At 37.4% G+C, this 26,302-nt stretch overlaps 1 protein-coding gene across 1 annotated transcript in view; it reads right to left on the bottom strand.

Moving 5' to 3' along the window:
- SPAG17 (sperm associated antigen 17) overlaps positions 1-26,302 on the bottom strand; it is a 238,369-nt gene that overhangs the window by 113,443 nt on the left and 98,624 nt on the right. Inside the window, exons 9-18 of the mRNA XM_030824766.1 lie at positions 25,280-25,352; positions 24,956-25,068; positions 20,172-20,309; positions 19,972-20,085; positions 19,223-19,373; positions 14,730-14,957; positions 14,416-14,634; positions 7,889-7,950; positions 7,199-7,312; positions 110-264 (exon numbers count right to left, since the gene is read on the bottom strand). Coding sequence (XP_030680626.1) covers positions 110-264; positions 7,199-7,312; positions 7,889-7,950; positions 14,416-14,634; positions 14,730-14,957; positions 19,223-19,373; positions 19,972-20,085; positions 20,172-20,309; positions 24,956-25,068; positions 25,280-25,352 — 1,367 coding nt within the window. The remainder of the gene's footprint in view (positions 1-109; positions 265-7,198; positions 7,313-7,888; positions 7,951-14,415; positions 14,635-14,729; positions 14,958-19,222; positions 19,374-19,971; positions 20,086-20,171; positions 20,310-24,955; positions 25,069-25,279; positions 25,353-26,302) is intronic.

Here is a 26,302-nt window from a genome sequence, read left to right as displayed (position 1 = left end):
GAGCTGAACCCCCTAGCTTAGGCTAAGGAACTAACACCTAAGTAACTAAGTAACTGGCAAGCTAACTAAACCCAACTAACTAATTAACTAAACTTTCTAAATTTGTTACCTGAATCCAACATTGGAGTGAAGAGCAATGTTCCAATATTCACAATGCAAACGTTGTCTATTCATTGGATTGTGAAAGACTAAAAGTAAAGAGTTGTCTTGGGTGTGGTAGTAAGAATCAACACACCTATATTGCTTATGCGCTTCTTGAAGGACCTGAAAATCAAAATAATTGCATTGTAGAATCTTTTTTATTTTCCCCAAGAGAAGGGTCTCCTACTAGGGCATTTCTCTACTCCCTTTTTCTTCCTACATTCACCTCTACATTGTTAGTCAAGTTGAAATTCCCAGAGGTTTCTTTCCTAGCTGCTAGAAGGTGAGAGCATAAATGGTAGATAGCTTGGGAAGCATTTCAGCAACACTTTAGAAAAACAAATACTAGGTATCAGGCAGAGAGGCATTTGCTACAAGTGTTCTTCATTAAGGCTGGTAGGTAATAATTAAGCACAGCAGTCATTTATCTAGCATTTTCCATGCCTTGATATAGATCATCTAATTTTATCATCATTAAAAACTCCAGATAAATAGATGCTATGAATTAAATTGTGTTCACCATCCCTATTTATATGTTGAAGCCTTAACTGCTAGTGTGATGGTATTTGGAGATGGCACTTTGGGAAGGTAATTAGGTTTGATGGGGTCATGAGACTAGGGCCCTCAAGATAGGATTAGTGCCGTTATAAGAAGAGGCAGCAGAGAACTTTCCCTCCCTCTTTCCCTTCTCCATCCCCACTCCCTCTTACTCTCTCTGCCATGTGAGGACACAATGCAAAGGCACAAGCCAGGAAGGGAGCCCTCAACAAAACTCAACATGCCAGCACCCAGACCTCAGACTTGCAGCTTCCAGAACTGTGAGAAAATTTCTGTTGTTTACGCTACTCAGGCATGGCATTTTGGCATGGCAGCCCAAGCGGACTAAAACAGTAGGTATGATTATTTTTCCCATATCAAAATATTAGAATTCTCATTTTTTCAGCATAAATTGGGGCTAAGAGAGAATAAGGGACTTGTCCAAGAACACTGCGTGTTATGGTGCCAGGGCTCATCCGTGTTTTCCAACTCTAAATTTTACCATTTTGCATTCTCTCCACTATACCATGCTGTGTTAGATGAAGTGAAGTGAGTGGTCTTTCTGACACACACCATTTCTACCTGCCTTCCAACTCTGGCCCTTTCTAAAACATACCATCCTCAGCATGCACTGCAGTGGTAGCCACCAGTAGAGAGTCACAGTGGGCAGCTGCTTACCCTGTTTCCTTTGCCAATCAACAATAAGGAAATTGTCAATAGGAAAAATAAATTAGACAGCTGTGGGCTTTTGTTTTTGTTTTCAATATCAATTTGCTGAGGCAGCTTTTTGTTTTCTATTGTTTGCATGATCTGAAGGCATGGAATGATATATTATGTTAGAAAAGGGCTGCTTTAATTTTGCTTTCAATTCTACATTGGTAGAGTAATCAAAACAATACATTTGCTTCCCCAGTTTAGTTCCCTGAATGAGTGTCTTTATGGAGTGGCACTTTTACATCTGTTTCCTCAGAGCCAACATAAGAAACATACATGTGGTGAATATCTTTGCATTTTAAAATATTGCTATGTAGGGTATCATCTAGTACTTACTGATGTTTTTTTGAAAAGCAAATTCTGCTCACACTATAAGCCCAGAAAACCATTGCGTTTATGATGAATATATATCCTTCTTTCTTTTAGATAATAAGAGCTTTGAAATCTTTGGGTTTTCATATTTGCTTTGGGGGTGATAAAAATACAGCACTAAGTTTCTCAGAACTATAGCTGCTCTCAATCAATATGTAAAGTTTTCATATCTTATTTTCCCCTTTTTTACTAATTGGTGCTTGTCTTTTATTCTGCATTAATATTATTGGTTACGTTAGTTATTTAGTTAAGTTTTTCATTAAAAATGAGTACCTATTATGTGGCAGGTACTGTGCAGGTACTAGGAAAACAAAAATAAACAAAATAGATAAGATTTTCCTCTAAAATATGATGAAGACTTTTTTGTTGTTGTTAGAGATGGGACCTTGCTATGTTGCCCAGGTTAGCCCCTAAAGCCTAGCCTCAAGTGATCCTCCTGTCTCAGCCTCCTGAATAGTTGGGACTACAGACCTGTGGCTTTATAGATTATTTTGGAGTTGAAAGAGGTGTGTCCAAAAAGATGAAATTAATGGAATATCTGATACATAGAGAATGGATTAGAGCAGGGCAAGAGTGGAAGCAGGTAATCAGGAGGGATATTGTGGTGGAATTAGAGGGTGGTAGTCATATAAAAGTAGGCCAGGTGTGGTGGCTCACGCCTGTAATCCCAGCACTTTGAGAGGCCAAGGAGGGTGGATCACGAGGTCAGGAGATTGAGACCATCCTCACCAACATGGTGAAACCCTGTCTCTGCTAAAAACACAAAAATTAGCCGGACATGGTGGCACGCGCCTGTAGTCCCAGCTACTCAGGAGGCTGAGGCAGGATAATTGCTTGAACCCGGGAGATGGAGGTTGCAGTGAGCCGAGAGCATGCCACTGCACTCCAGCCTGAGCGATAGAGACTCCGTCTCAAAAAAAAAAAAAAAAAAAAAAAAAAAAAAGTAGTGATAGCTGTGGTGCAGAAGAGCTTGAAGATATATTTGGAGGTGTACCCCTTAAACATTGATGATGGATTAGGTATCGAGGACAAAGGAAAGGTTGGAACAAAGGGTGATTCTGGCTTTTTGCTTGAGCACTTGAATGATGGTGACCTTTTCTGAGATGGACAAGGGAAGAAATGCTTAGGTGGGAAAAATATGAGTGTCATATAGGATACTAAATTTGAGATGGATACTAAATTTGATCAGAAATTCAGGTAGAATTTTGAGTAAGGTATAATAATGTGAATCTCTAGAGAGAGATAATTTAAAAGATATGGGCATCTGTCAGCATTAGATAGTATATAACAGATGAGATCATCAAAGAAGGGTGTTTACAGAAGCAAGAAGATGCCCTAGGGCTTCCTGGAGGCTCCAAAGCCTTGAGGCACTTCCATATTAGATGCTGGGTAAAGGAGGAGAAGTCAACAAAATTCCAAACACAGCACTGAGGAAACCAAGAGTGCAGAGTTTTTCATGTGGGAAGGGATAAGCTCTGCAATGCTGTTAAAATGTCAGGGAAGATGAAGAAAGGTAAGTGTCCATTAGATTTGGCAAGACAAAGATTATTGATTACCTTGAAAAGTGCAGCTTCATGGAGCGGTAAGGACAGAGAAAAACTGAAATAGAATAAAGTCTGAAATAAACTTTCAGTTACAGAGAGAAGATTGAACATTTGCACTCTCTAACGCCTCATTAAAAGAACAGTAAAATTTTGTTTTTTTTTTAATATCATAAAGTTGGAAGCCAACTTCAACTTGTTGAAGGAGAGGAGACAAAGGCACCAGAATTTTAGAAGCTGGAAAGCAGAAGGATAAATGCTAAATGACTTAGCAGAATACAGAAAGCCAAGTCCTAAGATTAATTTTAGGAGAGACCAGAGGCAACCCCATTTGTGTGCAGAAATATCAAAAGTCTCAGAATATGGAAATACTAGTCACCTCTGCAAGTGGGGTGAAAGTGGCACTGAAAATAGGAAGATTAGTTTAAAATCTTTTTAAGAAGCAGTTAGGCCCCTGGATCCCATTAAAATTCTGAGCAACTGGGCTATTGCCTATCTCCCACTCCAGCAGAGGGGGAGGGTAACTACAGATGGTAGACGAATGGGTTCTAAGAACAGTGGACCCAAGACACACTGACAGAGAAGTACATTCCAGAAAAAAAGGGAATTGTGTAAAAGCCTAAATCAGCACTGTTCAATAGAAATATAAAGTGAGCCACAAATGTGAGCCACATGTGCAATTCTAAATTTTATAGTAGCCACATTTTAAAAAGTAAAAAGAAACAAGTAAAATAAATGTTAATGATATATTTTATTTAACCTGATAGATAAAAATTCTTATCATTTCAACATATAAACAATGCAAAAGTAATCAATGCCACCTTTTTAAAGTCTTGAAAATTGAGTGTGTAATAGCACTTATATAGTGTATAGCACAGTTATTGCACATCTCAATTTGGACTAGATTCATTTCAAGTATTCAGATGTTACATGTGACTAGCGGCTACCATATTGGATAATGCAGATCTAGATAATAAATGTCAGAAGCTTAATACCCTTACTCCATTATCCAGCTCTCAAAACACTGACAGGAAGGCTTATGTCTTTCAGGCAGAAAATTAGACTTTTTTTTCATGGAGAATTTAAATGGCCCAAGAAAACAGACCTAACATACCAACAATGGTGAGTCTCCTATGGAAATCGCCCAGTCAAATCACCCAACAATGAACTCAGTTATTGACAACCCCCCACTCCACCTCATATAGCACTTCCTATCATATTTTTATTGTTTCATTATTAATATGAGCAAAGAGGACAATATTATATATTACCCTCCAACATGAAAAATGAAAACCAAACAAAAAAGACAAAAAACAAGAAAAGAAACTTGGAGGAAAAAGAGATAATTCAGGGAGAAGACAACTTAAGAGGACTTTAATATCCTCATAGAGATAAGAGAAGGATTATATCAGAAATGCAGTGGCTCACATCTGTAATGCCGGCACTTTGGGAGGCCAAGGTGGGTGGGTCACCTGAGGTCAGGAGTTCAAGATCAGCCTGGCCAACATGGTGAAACCCCATCTCTACTATAAATACAAACATCAGCCAGGTGTGGTGGCAAGTGCCTGTAATCCCAGCTACTTGGGAGGTTGAGGCAGGAGAATCACTTGAACCTGGAAGGCGGAGGTTGCAGTGAGCCAAGATCATGCCACTCCAGGCTGGGCGACACAGCGAGACATCATCTCAAAAAAAAAAAAAAAAAAGTGAAATGATCCTTTAAAAAGGTAATTTGGAATTATAACTTCAGGAAATCAGAATGATAATAACAGGAATAAAAGGCTCAATATAAGAACTGAATGGAAATTGAGCAAAGCCAAAAGATAAATTGATGGAAACTAAAAGAAAAAAGGAAGGGAAATTGCAGGTTCAGTCTAGGAGGTCCAACATCAGAGTAATAAGATTTCCAGAAAAAAAAAAGGACAGAGAAAATGGAGAGGAGAGATAATCAAAGACATGATTATAGAAAATTTCCCAAAATATAAATACAGGAATTTCTGGATTGCACTGGCTTGCCAGAACAATGCATAGAAACAGAACCACACTAAGGCATATCAACAGGAAATCAAGAGCATTGGAACAGAGAAGATCTTAAAATCTTCCAGAGAGAGGATCACAACATACTCAAACAACTGATTAGGAATCAGAATTGTATTTATTTATTTTTCTAAGGACAATCTGGGAAGTCAGAACACTGTCACACTGTCAAAGAATGTCTTTAAAGTATTGAGAAAAAATGCTTTTTAATTTAGCATTTACTATAAAGCCCAACTGTCAGTCAATATAAAGATAGAATTAAACTGTTTTCAAATATTAAATGCCTCAAAAATTTACGTCCCATCTCTCTTAATTAAGGAAGCTATTGGGAGAGATAATCCTCTACAAAAAAGAGAGTAACCGGAGAGGGAACACATGGGATGAAGGAAACAGGCATCTAAGTGGAAAGGAAGGGAACGGGTGTGGCCCGGATGATGGTAAAGGGAGGCCCAGGACCACAGCTGTGCAGCAAGTTTAGGGAACATGGGAGAGACATCACTAATACAATAAAACTAATAGAATATCTGTTATGTTTGAATGTATTGAGAGACTTAGTAGTAGAGAATTTGGGGATAAGTTAATAATAAATACATAGTAAACTAAACAAATAGAAAAAGAGGCAATTATTAACTGCAGAGAAAATAAAAATGGTACCGATAAAGGAAATATAATTATAGAATACTACACAGTTCAGCTGTGAATAGCACTTACATAACTGAAATAAAGTGAGTTTTGAATACTGATCTAACCAAAAATTATGATATTGTTAACAGTATCAGAGAATGGAGAAGTGCTAGTGTGAATGTGGGGGTGGGTGAGCCTGTACCTGTACATGCACATGTGTGTTGGATGGGGGTGGGCAAAGCTGTGTTCTCAAGAGAGAATCAATTGGTAATGATGTCACAAAACTAAAACTAAACAAAATATACTTGCTATTTAGAGATCACCGAGTAAAGTAATAAAAGAAAGGGGCAAATGTGCTGAAGATTTTTGCCTCTGAGAACTGAGGCTTGGTGGAGTGGGGTGGGGATGGGGGAAGGAGGCTGCTATTTTTCATAATAAGACTTTGTAGAACTTTCTGGCTTAAAAAACATGTTGTAAAACTTTGATAAAAATAAAAATCAAATTAAAAAGACAAAACCAAAAGAGGACAGGTTTTTGTGTAAAAGCTAAACACAACAAAAGGATTTAGGTTTGGGATTACTTGTTATTTTGCAGAGTGGTTAAGAGTACAGGTTCCAGGGCCAGATTTCCTGTGTTTATATCTTGCTTCTCATTTAGCTGCCATGTTACCTTGGACAAAAGTCACTACTGGTCAGGGTGCCTCAGTTTCTTACTACTTACATAGTTTCTACTTCATAGGGTTATTGTGAGGATTAAATGAGCTAATAATACATATTAACCAGTGCCTGGCACATGGTAAGTGCTCAATGAATGTTAGCTACCACAGATTCCATTGAACTGTTAATCAAAACAGAAAATATTGTGAAATGTGGTGAAATTGAGTAGAATAGATAAACAATATGGAAAAAAATAGTTTTTTTCCCAATAAAACCTTACTTCTTTTTTAGAAAATGCAGCAGCAAAAAAATATATATATGCGCAGTCTTGTATATTTCTTTTTTTCTTAAAATATTTTATAAAAGCATTCTTTCATAAAGTATATTTTGAACTATTTTAGAGAGTCGCTGGGAATGCATAGCTCAAGCTGGGAGTAAATTTATTTTATAGCTGAAGTAAAGGAGAATATTGATCTGAACTAGATCTGAGAGAATGACCTGGAGGTGAACTGTTCTAAATCACAGCAGACTCTCCAGACCTATCTGACAGTCTCCTAGAGAATCGCAGTCCATAAATACCTGAAGCAGTACTTTCGGTTTAAAATGTTCAGTAAAACTCCAGTCCATTAGACTGCGCTGCTGTGTTTTCTTTATGTCCTCTAAATCTGCTTCCACCATCATCTTCTTGGGTTTCTAAAATATCATAGGAACACAATTTCAGCTTTAATTTGTTTAAGTCCAAATGGAGCCCTCTTGGGCTCCGTCAACTAACCAGTATGTACTCCATCTAATTGGGGAAATCTGCATATGTATAAATCCATATGGCAACATTTTAGGAGAACTGCTGCCAAAAAGAGTATGCCTTTGACTTTTTTTTTATGCGCAACATAATCTAAATATTTTTATTGTTAGGTTATACTCTTCTGAGTCCTGTTAGCAATTACAGGCGGGTTTTCTGAACTCTCTTCAAGACAACGTTAGCTCTACGTGGCTGTATGGTGAGCAGGTGTTTGTGAGGTTGCCAAGCCACACTGTCTAGAGAGGAGCAAGAAGCTGGGAAGTTATGCGCAAGCCGCCTAGCAAAATTAACTCCTTTCTCTCCAATTGGAGCTGCTCTGGGGATGTCCGGATAATTCCTCTTTTCTAGCCTCAGTATTCTCCTTCTAAGTATCTTCTTTTTTCTTTTTCAGTGTTTCTTACTCCAAGTAAGAAACATGATTTTTCTCAGATTATCTTGTCATCTACATTTTTAGAAAAATAATTCCTTACCTTTTCATGAGAATCAGCCTTTGTGACAGCATCATCTTTGATCTCATTGTTTGTGGTCTGCTCTGCAAATCAAAGACACCAACATCCAGTTGCGTTCTGGCTTTGTTCTTGCCCTGCTGGTTAATGCTGTGCTTTTTTGTTGCCCATATGATCTATGTTTCTGTGCTGAAAAGGCAATGCCTGAAAGGCATGTTTTGTGCCTCCAGAAAGGTGTTTGTGTCCATAATCCTAAATCTGTGCCTACCTAAAAAAATTATATTAAGCTCTTTGAAAAGAACCTAGCTTCTTGTGTGATATATCTTAAATCATACCAGATATTCTGCTTTCAGACTGTATCATTCACTTCTAACAATATACCTTTACCTTTAAAAGTTGTAAATATTTACTGATTAAATCAACTTCTTAGTACACATGATTTGTCTTCTTGTGCTGGTGACTATCACAAAGCCTTTTTAAATTTCCATGGATCTTATCTTGTGGATGACAGACTAGGGTGGGGGCAGGCCATGCATGCTAAGAGGCACTGGCAGATAAATGCACTTCCTATTGGAAAATGATATGCTTTCACCATTCTGCAGAGCTTCCCTTCCATTCATTAATCATTTATTAATTTAAAAATGATTTAATGAGCATCTGCTAATTTACAAATGAAGCTTAACAAAAGTTAAATAAATAAATGAAGCGGTACCTGGACTCCATGGACCAATAGGAGTAATGCATACTATGGACCAATATGAGTCATGCACACTAGCTTTCCTAGTAACAACAGAGTATACTTATATGATGATTGGGACAGTGATATCATCCTTGGCTATGAAGCAAACAGCCATGTGAATGAACAGGGAAGGAACACATTCATATTGTTGATTTCTGCATCACCAGAAGAAAGAGTTCCATAATAAATACGTTTAACATAGATCAACGAACATCTCACTATGAGTGTCTTAGAATTTGTAATTTGCTCTTGTTATTGTGAATCTCTAATCGAGAAATGGATAATGTATATAGCATTTTGCAAATTTGATCACAGAAATAGAGTATGTGTGTGTGGGAGGTGGAGTTTTTGGGAATATACTTTGATGCTGCTGAACAACTGAACAGCCCTGACTTCTTATCACTCTTAGACTAAATGAAGATTATGTCTGACAAAGTTGTATAGGAAATGGCTCTGGCCTAACTCTTTAAGCACAACTCTTTGACTCTCCCTTGCTCATTCTACTCCAGATACACTGGCCTGCTTGCTGTGTCTTGAGGGTCTTGCACTTGCTTTCTCTCTGGCATGCTTTGCCCTTATCTGTTCACCTTTTTCAGACCCTGACTTCATTCATATTGCTTGAGTATCACCTTCTCAAGAGTCTTCTGTCTCATCCTCTGTTTTGTTTGTTTTTTTTTATCATAGCATGTATCTATGCCTAATGCTACTTACTTGTTTCTGGTCTGTCTCTCCACCTCATATGTAAATTCCTGGAGAATAGAAACTTCATCTTATTATTATTATTATTATTTTTAACTGTACTCTGAGCACCCAGCACCTGGCAGGAACTCAGTAAATATTTCCTTTTGATTGAATGAGAGGAATCTACATCATATATTAAATGTGGAAATGAACCTAGAGCCATATAGAGAAATTAGAAATGTGGGAAAAAACCTACAGCAAAGCCTTATCCTGTGGCAAGCATAAGACAACTTTTTATTCTGTGGCAAAGAGTACTACATTTGGGCTTCTAGAGGGAGAAGCTGATTGTGCCTATGAAGGACAGGCAAGTGTTTTTCTTTCTTTCAGGAGCACAGCTACTTACATTTTTGCTACTAGTTCCATCTTGCCTTGGGCTGGTGAAGGTGACAGCATGAATGTTCCATTTTGATTTAGGGGAAAACCATACAGCCAATTCAGTTCAGCGTTTATATAAATACATCCACTGAAGAGAAAACTCAGGCCAACTATAACTCTAAATAGACCATGATGTCCCATGTGTCCTTGAAGCAATTGATATGAAATCTGTGGATAAAAATTATTCTATTCTGTGGTCTGCCAGATTTCCGGGAGATTTGATATTCCCTCCTATGTTTAAGGATCCAGCAGAAAAAGTCTCCAGTTTAGAAAATATGTTCTAAAAATTATGCATCAGTTAGTTTGTCAAAGGAAAGAACATTCTAAAAGTAATCTGAATTATTTATTTAATAGTAGAGTAAGAATCATTTCTTTTTCTTTTTCTGATTTTTGCTTTCAACCACATAATCCTTTGACAGTGTGATTCAGTAGTTTTTGACACATCTGGAAATGGATGCTTTCTCATCCCTTTGAAAAACAGCTTTCCTAATCTGTTTTACTTTAGAGATAACAAGATCCCTCTGCAAAGCAGTTACTTTATTAAAAAAACACCCAACAAGCATAAAGGGCACATCTAAACCTATAGACTCGCGGTTATCAACTCTCAGGTTTTTCATAAATATCCACTAGGCCCTGTCAAGTTCAAAAATAGTCTCAGATGGAAATCCAGTATTTGGTTAAAAAAAGCACAAATATTCGGCCCTTTATGTCCAGGAAAAGGCTTTTATATGTATTTGATGCTAAAATGCTTGTGCAGGAAATACATGAATAATTTTTGCCTTGTTTAAAGAGAATTAAAGTTGGCGGCTTTGAAGTAAGTATGATTCAGAGTTAGGGAAAGAAATGTAAAATCAACAACATCAACAACAACAAAGTCCCATACTCACAACAGCTACAATGTGACACCAAGCCCAGATGCCCTCCCCCTTTCAAATGGAATGGCTCCTGGAAGTAGGTCAAAATGCACCACGGAGAAACACTTATGGCCCTGAGATCCACCCTCCAGATTGCGTGGCCTCTAGGATACACTGTCCACTATAGCATTTTCAACCCTGAGAATTTAGGAAGTTACTATTCATATAATAATCTACTTTCTTCCAGAATCCAGCACACCAATTTATGTAGTTTGACCACCAGGTGGCAAAAGTTGCCTAAGGAAAACTATCCAGCTGCTTTAAAGAAAAAAAGTAAAACAAAGAAAACACCTTGGGCCTTACACCTCTCCTGGCTTATTCTGACTCTATATTAACCCAGAGTGACTTCCCTGTCATTCATTTGTAGTCCCATAGGATACACTATTGCCATAAGAACTCAGGTTAACTCATTGGCTTACATTTTTTGAGAGGTAGGCTAATAGGTAAGGGTACTTAGGACAAAGAAATAGGGAATCTACCCTAGTTAGAAGGAAGGAAAACCCAAAGGCAACAAAATCAGCATGAATGAGACTAGGAGCATGGCTAAATCATTAGCTGCATCACCAGGAATTTCTGGAACTCAGGAAGCTGCATGACAGTGGAGGAAGCACTGGTTTGAAGTTAGCCCTCTGTTCAAATCCTGACTTCCTACTTGTATGTAGTTGAACAAATTATTTAACCTTTCTAAGTCTTGGTTTCCTCATCTGTAGAATTGGGATAATAGTATCTTTGTCATAGGCTGATGTTTATGTAAGTATTAGTTAATGTACTTGAGATATAGCACAGCAATATTAAATAAATGTTATTTTCTTCCCTCGTCCATTCACCCCAATTGCCTCCTCTACCAATCCTATTCCATTGATTACTTCCTTTTCGACCCACCTCTAGATTAATGAAAAGGGTAAGATGACCATTAGTCAATACTAACTTAACACTTATTCTCTCATGTTATCAATTTCTTAAAATTTATTTTTTCTTTTTTTATCCAATTTTGGCCCATAACCATTTATTTTTTAAATGTTTTTAAAATTATGAAATATAACACACAAAGAAAAGTGCATGAAACACAAATGTTTAATACAATGAATAATTATAACAGTAAAGTCTCAGCACTCCAGACATCTTATGTGTATCATTTAACAAGCACAGCCTCCTTATTAAACTTTCATATTAATTCTAATTTTTTTGTGTATTGTTTTGAGTTTTCTACATACACAGTATTTACAAATAATGATGGTTTTATTTCTTCCTTTTCAAACCTTATGCTTTTATCTAAAAGAGAAAAAGTCTTGCTTGTTGGCATACACCTCTGATGCAATATTGAATACAAGTGTTTATAGTGGACATTCTCCTGATCTCAAAGGGAATTAGTTCAACTTTTCACCTTGATATATAAGGTTTGTTGTAGTAATATGAAAAATAAAATTTATATAATTGAGTAATGTTTCTTCTCTTGCTAGTTTAATAAGATTTGTTTCATAAATTGCTAAAGAATTACACATGCTATTTCTGCTCTATTGAGATTATATGACTTTTCTCACTAATGTGTTAATTGATGTTATATTGATTTTACAATGTATATATTTTCCTACTATCCTTGTTATAAATGCAACCTGTTTGTGATATATTATTATCATTTAGTATATGTTAGATCAGTTTTCATATGTTTTATTTAGAATTTTTGCATCTATGTTCATGAATGAGTTTAATTTAATGAATTAGTTTAACTTTCAGTTGTACCACTATCCTTGTCAGTATTCTTATAAAGTTTATGCTAGCTTCATAAAATGAATAGAGGAGGATATGCTACTTTTCTATTTTCTGGAATAATTTTTGTTAACATTAGAATTATTTCTTTTTTAGTGTTTGGTATCAGTTACCAATGAGATCATTCAGGCTAAGTGTGCTCTATTTGGGAAGATTTTTGATTACTGATATAATTAATTGGATATAAGACTACTCAGGCCTTCTATTTCTTCTTGGGTCATTATTGGTAAGTTATTCTTTTCTAGTAACAGCCCATTTTATTTTCACATTTAGTCAAAGTTGTTTATATTATCTTGCAATCTTTTAAATTTCTGTAGAATCTGAAGGAAGTCGCTGTTTCTTTATTCCTTATATGATTTTTATTCCTGATATAGTTTTATTCCCGATAGAGTTATTCATGGGTTTTTATGATTAACCTTATATAAAAGATTTATCAATATTGTTAGTCTATTCAAAGAACCAAGTTTTTGCATTTTTGTTCTTCCTATGTTTCTGTTTTCTATTTCATTGACATAATTTTCATGTATGTTTTCTATTTCGTTGATTTAATATTTTTGTTGTTTGCGTTCTTCTTTATTTTGATTTATTTTGTTTGTCTTTATCTAACTTGGGGTTGATGTTTAGTTAATTAATCTTTAGCTTCTTTTTGAAAAATATTTATTTAAAGCTATAAACTTCTTTTGGAGTACCTCTTGCATGAGCTGCATTCTATAGTTTTGATACTCAGTTTTTTCATTATCATTTGGTTTGAAATATTTCCCAATTTCTATTGTAATTTTTTCCTTGACCTAGGTGTTAAATTTGGTGTTGTTTAATATGTTAAATTTGGTGTTGTTTAATGTTTGACCTAGGTGTTAAATTTAGGTGTTGTTTAAGATGTTAAAATAAACATAATCACTAAGACGCTATGGATAATGGAGGCCTTAATATAGGCGTATACATAATTATAAAATTGAAAGAAAATAACTAATGCCATAAAGAGAGTGTAGATTTATTTTTTTATTTTTCTTTATAGAGGTGAGGTCTTGATATGTTGCCCAGACTGGTCTTGAACTCCTGGCCTCAAGCAATCCTCCTGCCTTGGCCTCTCAAAGTGCTGGGTTTATAGGAGTGAGCCACAGCACTTCACCAGAAGTGTAGCTTAATTATGATCCTGGAATGCTAAGAGAGGCATTTCCATATGGACACATCCAATAAGACTTCATGGAGGTGCCACTGAATCCTAATCATAGTCAAAAAGAGAACTCAGGATGGAGGATATATTGTGAGGGAAAGGTACCACAGAGATTGAAAAGAGCAGTCTGTGCAGAGTAAATAGGCCTAATTCTGTTGGGCTAGAGTACAGAGTGTGTGAGCAACAGCAAAAAGATGGAAAAAGATTTTGGGAAAAGTAATTTGATTCTACTGGAGAAGTAGGCCAAGAAATTGCGTTCTATTTTGCAGATAGTAGGAAGCCTTTGAAAGCTGTAAGTAGAGAAACAAAATAGCTATATTTTACACAGATTAATCTGACAGTGATGTGTAAAGTGGCTCAGTATAAATTTAGTCCAATATCCTTCTTTTGCACCTCCTAATATAGCACTAATATAGCACTGTTTTTAATGCTAGTCTACAATGAGAGTAATGGCCTGAGCCATAAGTGGGAGAGAAGGGGAAATGATGTTCATTGAGCATTGATTTTATACCAAGCTCTGTACTGGACATTTCATTCTGGTTTGCAGATGAATGTTTATAATTTTAGCACACAATCACAATAACTGTGTAACACTAATGATGAAAGCTTTAATGATGTTCACTGTGCTAAATTTACTAAGGTAAGTGTGGACTAAGAGGAATTAAGATTTTTTAAAAACAAAGGTTGAAATAAAGAGAACTTATGGAACAACAATACTCAGTAAGAAAGTTTAATTAACCAAATAACTTAAATTCAAATAATGCATCTTAAACATTTTTTGATTTATGTGTACTATAATAGTGTCTTACACACACACACACACACACACACTTTAACTTACCCAGAGACTCATGTTGGGGCTGAGTCTTCATGATGCGCTCCTGCTCTAACAGCTGTCTATTATCAGGGACTGAGAGTTTGGGATTATTCAAGTCAGAATGCTTCATATTGTTAGCATCACACTGACTAGGATCTGAAGGTTCTCGGTTGCTCTCATTATCTTGCACAGACATTGACAAATTCTGATCCACAAATATTGTTCTGTCTTTGATTTTAATATCTATTCAGTGTAAGAAACATCCATGAGATACAATATGAGAAAAATTGACAATCATAAAATACAAGAATGCTTTCCGTTCCCTCCATGCAGTGTACCTGCTTTCTGCTTGGCCTCTTGAGTGTTCATTTTCGTGACATATTGCCGCCTTATCTGTTTAGCAAATCTGGCAGGGTTGTCCCATGGTATGTTGAACATTTCAGAATCTGACTCACACATCATCCCAGAAGGCTTTAGTTGCCCTTTTTCATCAACCTCAGAGAGCTTCAGGCTCTCAAAAGTAAACACCTTGAAGGCTTGTTCTACTTCATTCCAGCTCAAGACATCTGTAAGAAAGCAGAACCAGTGCTGCTGGAAATGTTCTTATTAGCACACGGTACAGGGTTGACAGAGGGACAACCAGGGAATCTGTCTACCAGAAAGACAAGAGAGTCACGCCACAATGGCTGTTGAGCTGATTTTAAACATTGGCTCCCCAGTCTGCAGCAAATATCAAAAGTACCTGAGGATAAGCAAACAGCACAGTAAAGATACAATTTAGCAAATTACAATGCTCCCAAACTGCTTCATAGCTTAATCAATATTAGGTGTCCAGATTCATGTGCATGGACTTGAGAGGGTACCATGTTGGTTGAATATGCTTACACAACTTATTATTTTTGACTGAAAGCACCCTTTTCTCCTGTTGTAATTTCAAACAGAGAAATTATTTACTTATGCTTAATATAGGCTGTTATATTGACTAAGTTTTTCTGTTGATTTGGGCTCAGGAAAGGCTTCCTCCTGTGCACATAAACTGCTGCAGTATTTTCCATAATTGCACTTCAAAGTTTATCAGCTTTCAGCAGGCTTTATAATTGTGTATTTACCTTTTTACAGCGTTTATTCACTTGCTCACTCTTTCATTGGTTATTATTTTCTATGTATTAGGCTTTGTCATAGGTGCCTGGGATTTGAAAGAATCAAGATTTGGTTCTTACACTTTAGAAGTTCCAAGGTAGAGGAAGGAGAAGTAGAATTAACAAATAAACATGGAATTCAATCAGAAAAAAATGAAATGATGCAGATCAATAATTCAGAAGTAACCTCCATTTTCTCTCCAGCAAAGATGAGAAAAGCAGCAGGTCATTTGGGAAAAAGCAGGGAGATTCAGAAGAGAGACAAGGAAGAGGTAAAAGAGTTACAGAATGAAGGAGAGTTTGCTCATTTGTTCATTTCTCAAATATTTTTTGAGCCCCTATTAGGCGTCACTAACTATAATGAAAGCTGGGAACACAATGGTGAACAAAATAGTGAGCTCCCTGCTCTCATGGAATATCCATTCTAGTCGTTGGAAACAGATAAGTGTAAGAGATAAAAGAGATAGCAAAAAGAATAAAGCCAGCTGAAGGGACAAAAAGTGATAATAGTCGGGGAGGGGCTTCTAGTTTATATAAAGCAGTCATGGAAAAGTCCTCTGAACAATTAAGCAAAAATGTGAAGGAAATAGAGGAGCAAGCTGTATGGATATCTGGGGGAAAGTGACTGAGGAAAGGGAAAACAGCAAGTGCAACGATCCTGAGGCGGGGTGTGATTGACTTGTTCAAGGAATCACAGTGAGGCCAGTGTAGATGGAGGAGAATGGAACATGACAGCTTGATAGGTGATGGCTCAAAAAGTAGGTGGCAGACAGTTTAGGTTCTTATTGTTGTTTTTTGTTTTGTTTTGTTTTTTGAGACAGGTTCACCAGGCTGGAGTGCAGGTGATTCTTCCACCTCAGCTTCCCAAGTAGCTGGGTCTGCAGGCATGTGCCACCACACCCAGCTAATTTTGTATTTTTTGTAGAGATGGGTTTTGCCATGTCGGCCAGGCTGGTCTCAAACTCCTGAGCTCAAGCGATCCACCTGCCTCAGCCTCCCAGAGTGCTGGAATTACAGTCATGAGCCAGGCACCTGGCCCACTTTAGGATTTATTCTGAGTGACTGCTAGAGTTTTCAGTCACAAAGGCACATGATCCAACCAACATTTTAGAGGGGCCTTTCAGGTGGTTGTGTAGAGAAAAGACTGTTGGTAAAAAATTGAAAACCTGTAGACCAGCTGGAAAGCTATTGGAATAGTCCAAGTGAGGGGTGGTGGGGGACTGGGCTGGGATGGTAGTAAGGAGTATGGTAGGATTGATTGCAGAGTGTGAGAAAACAGAGACAGCGGCGGGGCGCAGTGAATCACTCCTATAATCCCAGCACTTTGGGAAACCGAGGTGGGTGGATCACGAGGTCAGGAGTTCGAGACCAGCCTGACCAACATGGTGAAAGCCCATCTCTACTAAAAATACAAAAATTAGCTGGGCATGATGGCATGCGCCTGTAATCCCAGCTACTTAGGAAGCTGAGGTGGGAGAATCGCTTGAACTCAGGAGGTGGAGGTTGTAGTGAGCTGAGATCACACCACTGCACTCCAGCCTGGCGACAGAGTGAGACTCTGTCTCAAAAAAACAAAAACAAAAACAGAGACAGCAGGGATGATTCCAAGGTTTTCAACAGAAAGCAGTTGTCATTCATTGAAATAAGGGAGATGGTGAAGGGACAAATTTAGGGATGAGGAATCAAGAGCTTGGTTTTGGACTTGTTAAGTATGATGTGGCAAAAGGGAAAAGAGGAGGAGGGGAGGAGCACCAAGGGTCCAGGATGGGGCATGTAAGCAGCATATGTGTGAGGTTTCAATGGTGACAGCAGGAACAAAAATCCTGTGCTGTGTAGAGAGCTGAGCTGAAGGGAGAATGGAGTCACGTCTCAAGCCAGAAGGAGAAGTGGAGGGTGGCAGGACACAGAAAAAGGACAGAAGTTCACCCCCTACTCAGGAAGGGGGTAGTTATGTACACAACAGAAATGACATACCAGGCCCTCGAGGCTGTACCCCACATGTCCATGAGTCAATGGTAGGACTCAGAAGTTCCTGGCTTTTTCTATTACTAAGCCTACTTAAAAGTGAAAAAAGAAATCTAGATAAAAATATTTTTTAGTTTGGTTAGGCTTACAAAGGAAATGGTAAGGAAGAATATGCACATGCTCTTTTCTTTTCTAGGTCAAATGCTTCCTTGTCAAGTAAAGATGTCTGTGGAAGTTAATGTCATTTCTTATAGGTAGTATCTACATATTCCCTTAAGTGGGAATGAGAATTTACTTTGGGAAATGACTGCCTATATCACAAAATCCCAGTGAACTCAGATGAGACATGATTCTAGATATTATATCTTAATGACCCCTCTTCCCACTGTCTTCAAAGAGCATAAAATGGCTCTTCCTGCTGTGAGAAGCTGTTAGCTTGAGTCAACTCCTGCTCAGCAACATGCTGACGGTGGGCTCTCTACTCATCTGTGTATCCCTAGGTGCAGAGCAGTTGCTTAAAATTGCAGATTGCACCATCAGACTTCTGCGGTGGCTTTCTTCCTGTCTCCTGCTCAGTAATGTAAGGAAATTCTGTTCTACTGGGTATCCAGAGACCAGAATGTTTTCTTTTTTTTCCCACCATTGTTATAATCCTAAAACAAATAATTTAACCCTGCTAGAATCTCAGCTTTCTTATCTGAAAATAGATTTTGACTAGATTAATTCCAAGGTTTCTTTCACTTAGGAAATTTTATGGTTCTATGATTCATCTTTCTAGATACAAATTTAATTTCTGGTTATAAATAGTGTGCTCAGAATTTTCTCTCAAGATAGGACTAAATATGAGCTTCTAGTAGCACAGGTTACAAGATATCTACATCTGTCTCCCAAGTCGCTCTCTTTCTTAGTTCTTTCCTGTCCTCATGTGCAGAGATGGTCCACGGTAGTGCTCACATTAGTTTTACCCTGGTGAACATTCCTGCCAAATTCAGATTATCTGGATCCTCTTCTTTTTATTCTTCTCTAATTAAAAAAAGAAAGAACTGTGAATGGACAGAATGGAAAGAGACAGAAGAAAAATTCTTCTGGAACCTGTGTTTTATTGATTGTGGGTGGCTGCAACAAGAGGATATAAGATGAAAATTCAAAGACAGGTATCTCTGAATTGGGGCAAAGTTGCATAGTCCAGGTTGCTCTTCCCTCTTTCCAGATGATGTCTCTGCAATGTTACTGTAATTTTTACATGATTTGCAATGATGATAAAAGAGCGCAGTGGTCAGGCAGAAGACAGAAGGACAGCATTGTCCTGGAAATTATATGCGTGCATGCGTGCGTGTGTACGCACACACACACACACACACACACAGCCCTTTACTTCTCTGTAAGTAGGATGGGATTACCACATCATCTCCAATGATGTCAATGGGAGTATTTGGGACAGAGATGGGGGAAAACGAGGAAAAAAAGGAATTATTGTGGTTAAGAAAACACAATGGGAAAAAAACCCCAGTGTATCAAGTTGAAGAGTGTTATGCATTATAGCTATGATAACATTGCTAATGACATTATTCAAACAAGAAAGTTGTAGTCAATCAAAATACCCACCTTAGCCTCTGAAAGGTCTTTCAATAATGAAAATACTTTTTGTAAATAAGCGTGTAATTTTAAGAGGCATATATGACCATTAATTAAATTGAGTTTAAGCTAAGACAAAGCAATGGACTTACCACTTGTACAAAAGTGCATAAGCTCATGAATTGTAGCTAGACGTTTAGTGTTGTTCCATGGTGGGGGTAGAGGGAATTGAAGGAATTCCCACAGTGGCAACTTGGACTCCATCTCCTGCTCAATTTGAACTGGATCAAAATTCTTTTGGTCCTGATGAAAAAGAGCAACATGACAGAAGACATTAAAGTAAGCTGTTAAGTGCCTTATGCATATGGAGAAGGCTAAACATGATACCTTCACTCTCATTATTTGGGAACAGGGGAAATCAACGGTAATTGGGAAAGACAAACTTTTGGGATTTTGCTGAAGGTCAAAAAGCTAGTTCCTATGTTGCCAGGAGTTCCTGGTGCACAAAAATGACTGATTCTTCATTCACAGTGACAAACTGCCAAAGTCTCATATATATTCATCTCTCTTTTTTGAGATCTTTTTCTGGCTTCTACTATTTTTTCATAGCAGCAGATATTTGAAGCAAATAATTATAAGGTTTTAATGAAAATTTAGTGGTGGTAACAATTAATTGAATTGTTAATTAGACCTCAATAATCAGGCAAATTTCCTTGGCTGACATCATTTTTCCCTGTATCCAGGTCCATTTTCCAGGTCCTACTTTGTATGCAAGTATCTATTTTGTACATTACATTTTAATTAGTGTTGATGAAGTTATCCAATTAGCTTCTTTCAACTGAATAGTTATAAACACACTTTCCCACATCGGTTTTCCTTGGGCTAACCTGATTATTATTACCTGTAGTGCGTACTTCTTGTGGGCGTGTGCATCATGATAGTTCAGTAGGAGGGGGCCTTTGGGCACTGCTTTGCTTTCACTTTCTTCTTCAGATAAAAATATGTCATGAAGATTCTATGCAAATTGAAACAATATTGATTTAAAGAGAGGATCTATACTTTTCCAAAGCATGAAGACTCTGTTATCTCAGGCTATCTGACCTTTTTCTCCCTCTCTGAGAGACAGAGTGAGGGCAGAAGGGACACAAGGTGAGCTGCGATTCTGTGGTCTAGCCCGTCTGCTCTGGGGGATGGCTCCCGCAGACTGGGTGGGACGAGATCTTCTTCATTTGCAACAACCTGTTGAAATCAACAATGAGAGGAATTGGTGTAAGGGTCCGCTCTTTAGTGATACTCACTGCTCATTGCTGCATTCCCACTGCTTAGTAAGAACCAGTCCATTTCTACGACCCAAGTACCACTGATGACACAAAATGGCAGGAAACTATCAGTGATCACCAAATAGAAGGAAAAGTGTTTGCAATCCATGCATTAAGGTAGATATAAATTTAATATTTCTATTAAAATGGACAACATGAAAATGGTAACAATAAGTTTTTGATAAAAATATTTCATGAAGATTCTAGTCAAATAGAATAATAACTTTTCTTAATATTTACTCTATCTTAAAGCAGCGGAAAGAGTGCTCATATAACTTTGGGTTCATTAAATATTTATTGCCTATCACAAGCCAGGTACTATGTAACACATCTTCACATGTGATCATTTAAGCCTCACAGCAATCTTGTGGGGACAGATATTATTTTCCATTGTATAGAGGAGAAAACTAGGGTGACTGGCCAAAGCTCAAGGATATTGAGTGGAAGAAACTGGGGTTCAGGCCCAATCCTCATTCTTTCTTCAAAAATACAAAAGTTACTAGATTATGAGATCAGTAAATGTAATAGTGTCTCCTTTATGTGGGGAAAGTGAGGTCTAGAAAGATTAAGTGCCTTGTTCAATTTTACATGGTAAACAAGTAAAAGAGGTTGAAACATAATCAAGTTAGGCACCTAATTTACAGCTTTTCCCTTTACCCTCTATCCTATAATCATCCTCTATGATTTCCTATCCCTCTGCAAGTTTCCTCAGCCTTGGCATTAATGACATTTTGGCCTAGATAATTACTTCTTGTGGGGGGCTGTCCTGTGCACTACAGGATGTTTAGCAATGTCCCTGGCGTCTACCCATTTGATGCAAGTAGCACCCTTCCAGTTGTGACAACCAAAAATATCTCCAGACATAGCCAAATGTCCTCTGGGAACAAAATCACCACCTGTTGAGAACCATTGCTCTAGAATAACAAAATTTCATCCTATTCTTTACCTTGTGGAAATGCCCTACTGTCAGAAGAGTCACTCACTGTTTCCACTTTCTATCCTCTGATCATTTCTTTGACCCACTTCAATCATAAAAGATCACTCGAATCTGTTTCTTCTCTGAAATGTTCAGTTCTAACATCCCATCCTATAAAGTGTCATCCCATCACTCCTATATTTCAGTTTTTTCATCCCCTTATTATTATTAAGCCTTCGTTCATTCAACATGGATCTACTGGTTGACTTCTATTTGTTAGGCACTGAGCTCATTAACTGTCTTCTTTGGTACCTGGAACATAGTAGATGGTTAATAAATGTTTGTTGCTTTAAGTTTAGTAGAATAAAACAAGAAAGGATAAGATAAATAAAATAATGATACTGCAAGCTGTATAGGGCTTTTGTACTTTTATGCATTTATTGATATGCATAAATGCCCTGTATAGGGCTTTTGTACTTTTATGCATTTATTGATATAGTAAAACTGTTGATCTTCTAAAAACCTCATGGAGCAATTAAAGGCAAATATTAGTGTGGTTATCTAATTGGTTAGAAAACTAAGACAATCAAAAACCAGAAAAATGTATATGGGAGGTAACAGAGATGATAGAGTCTGAAAAGGACTTTAAAATTAACCTTTTATGTATTAACAGAAAAAATGTGTCACATCCATGAACTAAAAACAAGAATAGGCAATTGTAAAAAAAAATTAGAGAATTTACAAATTAAAAACATTACTGGCAAAACAAAACTTCAATAGCAGACTGGACTCCCTGAAGAAAGCATTAGTAGGAAGTTAAGCTGGAATTCCCAAAGGGATAAAATTGAAAGAAAACTTAAAAGACAAAGAGGAAAACCCTGAAGTTCCAACATCCATTCAATAATAATTAAGGTAAATCGATAGGAAAAACGATATTTGAAGATAGAAGACTTTCTTAGAATCTTCTGAATTTAACAAATATGTATTTGGTGTCTACTATGGGTTAGGTGTGGTTATTGTGTGCTGAGCACACAGCAACGAACAAGACTACATTGTTACTACTTGGGTGGAGTTTATGTTCTAGTAGGAGGACGGAGAAGGTAAGAAAAAAAGAGCTGATCAATATATTGCAAAAAGAAAAGCTGTTGATAAGAAAATAAAACAAGGTGATGTGGTAGAGAGTGCTGTGTGTTGTGTGGGGAGAGGGTTCTTTAGATCAGGTGGTCAGAGAAGGCCCTCTAAGGATTGACACTTCTACTGGAGACCCTCCAGAAAGAGAGAAAACTTTCTAGGTAGAGAAGGTAGAGTAAAAGGTTAAGATAGAATTAAGCAACATATCTGAGGAAAAACCAGAAGGCCTACGTAGATGACGTGTGTGTGTGTGTGTGTGTGGTGGGCAGGAGGTGAGATGACAGGTACATCTCAGAACCCTATTTTTAGGGCATTTATGGGCCAGTATAAGGAATTTTTATTTCACACAGAATGTGACTGGAAATCAGATGATAATTCCCTTACACCATAATGACAAGTATGATAAAATCATACCTAGACATAGTCTTGTGTTATCAATTACAAAGAGAAAACCCTAACAGCTGCTAGAAAGAAAAGTAAAGATTATCTGCAAAGAAAAAAGTATCAGATTGACATCAGACTTCTTAACAGCAACATTAAAAGGAAGACGACAATGCAGAAATCGCATCCAAATACTTTTCTGTGCAGATTCACTAGGTTTTAAGTCATTTCTGCTACTTACCACTTGAACAAACTTGAGAAACGTTTTGTGCCTCAGTTTTCTTATCTGTAAGATGGGTGATATGGTTTGGCTCTGTATCTCCACCTAAATCTCATCTCAAATCGTAATCCCCACGTGTCGAGGGAGGGAGGTGATTGGAGCAGGGGGGTGGTTTCCCGCATGCTGTTCTTATGATAATGATGGAATTCTCATGAGACCTGATGGTTTTAAAAGTGGTAGTTTTTCCTGCTGTCTTGTGAAGAAGGTGTCTGCTTTCCCTTCTACTATGACTGTAAGTTTCCTGAGGTCTCTCCAGCCATGCGGAACTGTGAGTCAATTAAACCTCCTTTGTTTATAAATTACCCAGTCTGGGGTAGTATCTTTACAGCAGTGTGAAAATGGACTAATACAATGGGGGATAAAAACAGTTCCTGCTTCATAGGATTGTTCTGAAGATTACATGAGTTAACATATTGAAAGCATTTAGAACAGTGCCTGGTGCCTATAAGTGCTACATACGTGCTACTAAGTATGAATAACAAACTCTTTCAGATACACATAGAACATTCACAATGACCATGTTACATCAGGTCACACAGGAAGCCTCAGGAAATTTTAATTTGCTAACTTGCAGAAAATGCCTACTGATTATAATGTAAAAAAAAATTAGAAATAATCAGTAAATAATGGAAATCAAAATAATTCATGGGTTAAACATGTAAATAAATAAAAGATTTAGAATTGAATACACTGAAAGCATCAGGATGCAAACAAAGAAACACTTGAAAAGAAATGTATAGCCTTAAATAAAGCAAAAAGGCTAAAAATAAATGAAGTAAGCCTTCAATTAAAATGAAATACAAAATAAATCCAAATAAAGTAGAAAGATGGAAATGACAGAGATGAGCCAGACACAGTGGTTCATGATTATAATCCCAGTGCTTTGGGAGGCTTAGGTGGGAGGCTGGCTTGGAGCCACGAGTTAAAGACCATACTGGGCAACATAGCAAGGCCTTGTCTCTACAAAAAAAAATATTTTAAATTTGCTGGGCATGGTGGTGCATGCCTATAGTTCTAGATACTCAGGAGGCTGAAGTGGGAGGAACACTGAGCCCATGAGTTTGAGATTGTGAACTATGATTGTGCTACTGCACTCCAGCCTAGGGGACAGAGAGAGAACCTGTCTTAAAAATAATTAGATAAATAACAAATATATAAATAAATAGATGAAGAAATTAATGAAGAGATTAATAAAATAAAAAGTAAAAAGGTGTTGATCAATGAAACCAAATCCTGGTTCTTTGAAAAGACCAATACAATAGCTACACCCTTAACAATCATGATCAAGAAAAGGAAGGCACCAATAAATAACATCAGTCATGAGGAAAGGTACATGACCAGATACAGAGGAAATTTTAAAACATATTTAAGTGAATAGTGTAAAGCACATTATATCAGACTTAAAACTCCAGTAAAATACTTATTAAGACATATTCATTAAGAAAAAAGCTGATGACAAAAATTGGCCTCAGAAATACAAAAATCTAGTTAAATCTACAAGCATGAAAGAAATTTTAAAGATAAAGACTATTAACCACCCCACCCACTTGTCCATGTTCTCTTCCTTTTCCTCTTCCATTAAAATGACACCAGACACAGAGTATTGAGGATATGTTCTACCAAAACTTCAGGGAATGTTACATAAATGGCTCCAGAGCATAGCAAAAGAAAAGAGAATTGAAGCTGAAGATTTAAGCAGACTTTAGTTTCATCTGAACTATTCTAATCTTTATAAAGGAGAATGCACTTAGGTATTATGAGTATAATTTTAAAATAGTGTAAAAAAAATGGAAGCCAGGAAAGATGAAACGACTTACTCAAGTATACAACCTGAGAAAAAGGCTCAGAGTATCCCCACCTGTTCCAGCATACAATGCATTATCAGGGGCACAGAAATGAATTCCTCTGGAATCAGATTCAGCAAATCATTGTAATATCTCATGTCTACTTCAGTTGTGATGACTGAAGTCACTGTAAAATATAGAAAATACCATTGCCCAGTTAAGATGTGTTCTCCATTATTTCCATCAAAATTTCATGCATAATTTCAGACTATGACTTTGCACTAATAAATGCAGGAGCTGTAGGTGAAGGGAGGCTGAAAGTAATATGGAGGGCAGTCATTATCTCTTAAAGTGCCAGCTTGTGGTGTTGATCCTCCAGCAGCCGATTTCATACATGCCTGGTGGTGGAGCTTGCGGTTCTTCATACTGTGCTTTCTTCTTTCCAGGAGCTGGTACAGCAGGCTGTGGAGCCTAGAAAAAGAATAATTAAAAAGAAACAACTGAGATACCCAGCTGAGAGATACCCTCATCGAATGCTGGTATGATGAGATCCAACAGGATTCTGAGGTTGTATAATTATGTTCACACCACAAAATCATCTGCTAATATTAGAACCAAAGGAAAAGAGTTTTTCTTGATGAAGGAAAGAAGGTAATAGTATAGATATTACCAAGTTTTTCCTACCAGAACCCACTGAGCAATTGTGGAGAAAGTGATGGGGTGATGGGGCACTGAGCATCCAACAGGTTTTTCTTTTTTCCCCTGGGTGACTCAGAGTCATCCCATTCTCCCTCTCCCAATCCTTCAGCAGTTCTCCATTGCCCACATGATATAAACCAGACTCTCAACTTAGCACCAAAGGAGATTCATGACCTGGCTCCTGCCTCTCCAGGTTTAGTTTCTGTTGTTGTTCTTCACTTTGCACATGCAGCCTGGGATCACTGAACTACCCTGTGCTCCTGGCTTGTGCCATAATACTGCTTTTCTTTGACCTCCATATCTTTGTACATCTTTGCCCCTGTCTTGAGAATATCATTCTGTCCCTTTCCCCTATCATGCTTTCCATTAGGCACTTCATATTCATCTTTCCCCACATCGCTAATCCTGGTTCAGTTTTCCTGACTTCCCTCTCTTTGCTCTACTCCTCTTTAGATCAGGTGACCAGATTTATTTCTTCTACTGCAAGCTGAGATGACTGCTCTCAGCATTCATCATGCTATGTTGAAATCATTGTTGACTTGACTGCCATCCTCTTTAAAAGTTAACCTCAATGAGGAGGACAGGGAATGAGTTTTCATTATTGTATTGCCAGCATCTTGCACAGCTCTAGCACATAGCCAGGTGCTAAATAAATGTTGTAATTACTTTGTCAATGTCCTTCCTGTCACAGATGTTATTCATTGTACCGAGTGCTGACAAGA

Source organism: Nomascus leucogenys, chromosome 12, assembly GCF_006542625.1.
Source record: "Nomascus leucogenys isolate Asia chromosome 12, Asia_NLE_v1, whole genome shotgun sequence".
Lineage (NCBI taxonomy): Eukaryota > Metazoa > Chordata > Mammalia > Primates > Hylobatidae > Nomascus > Nomascus leucogenys.
This window is presented reverse-complemented; position numbering and strand designations above follow the sequence as displayed.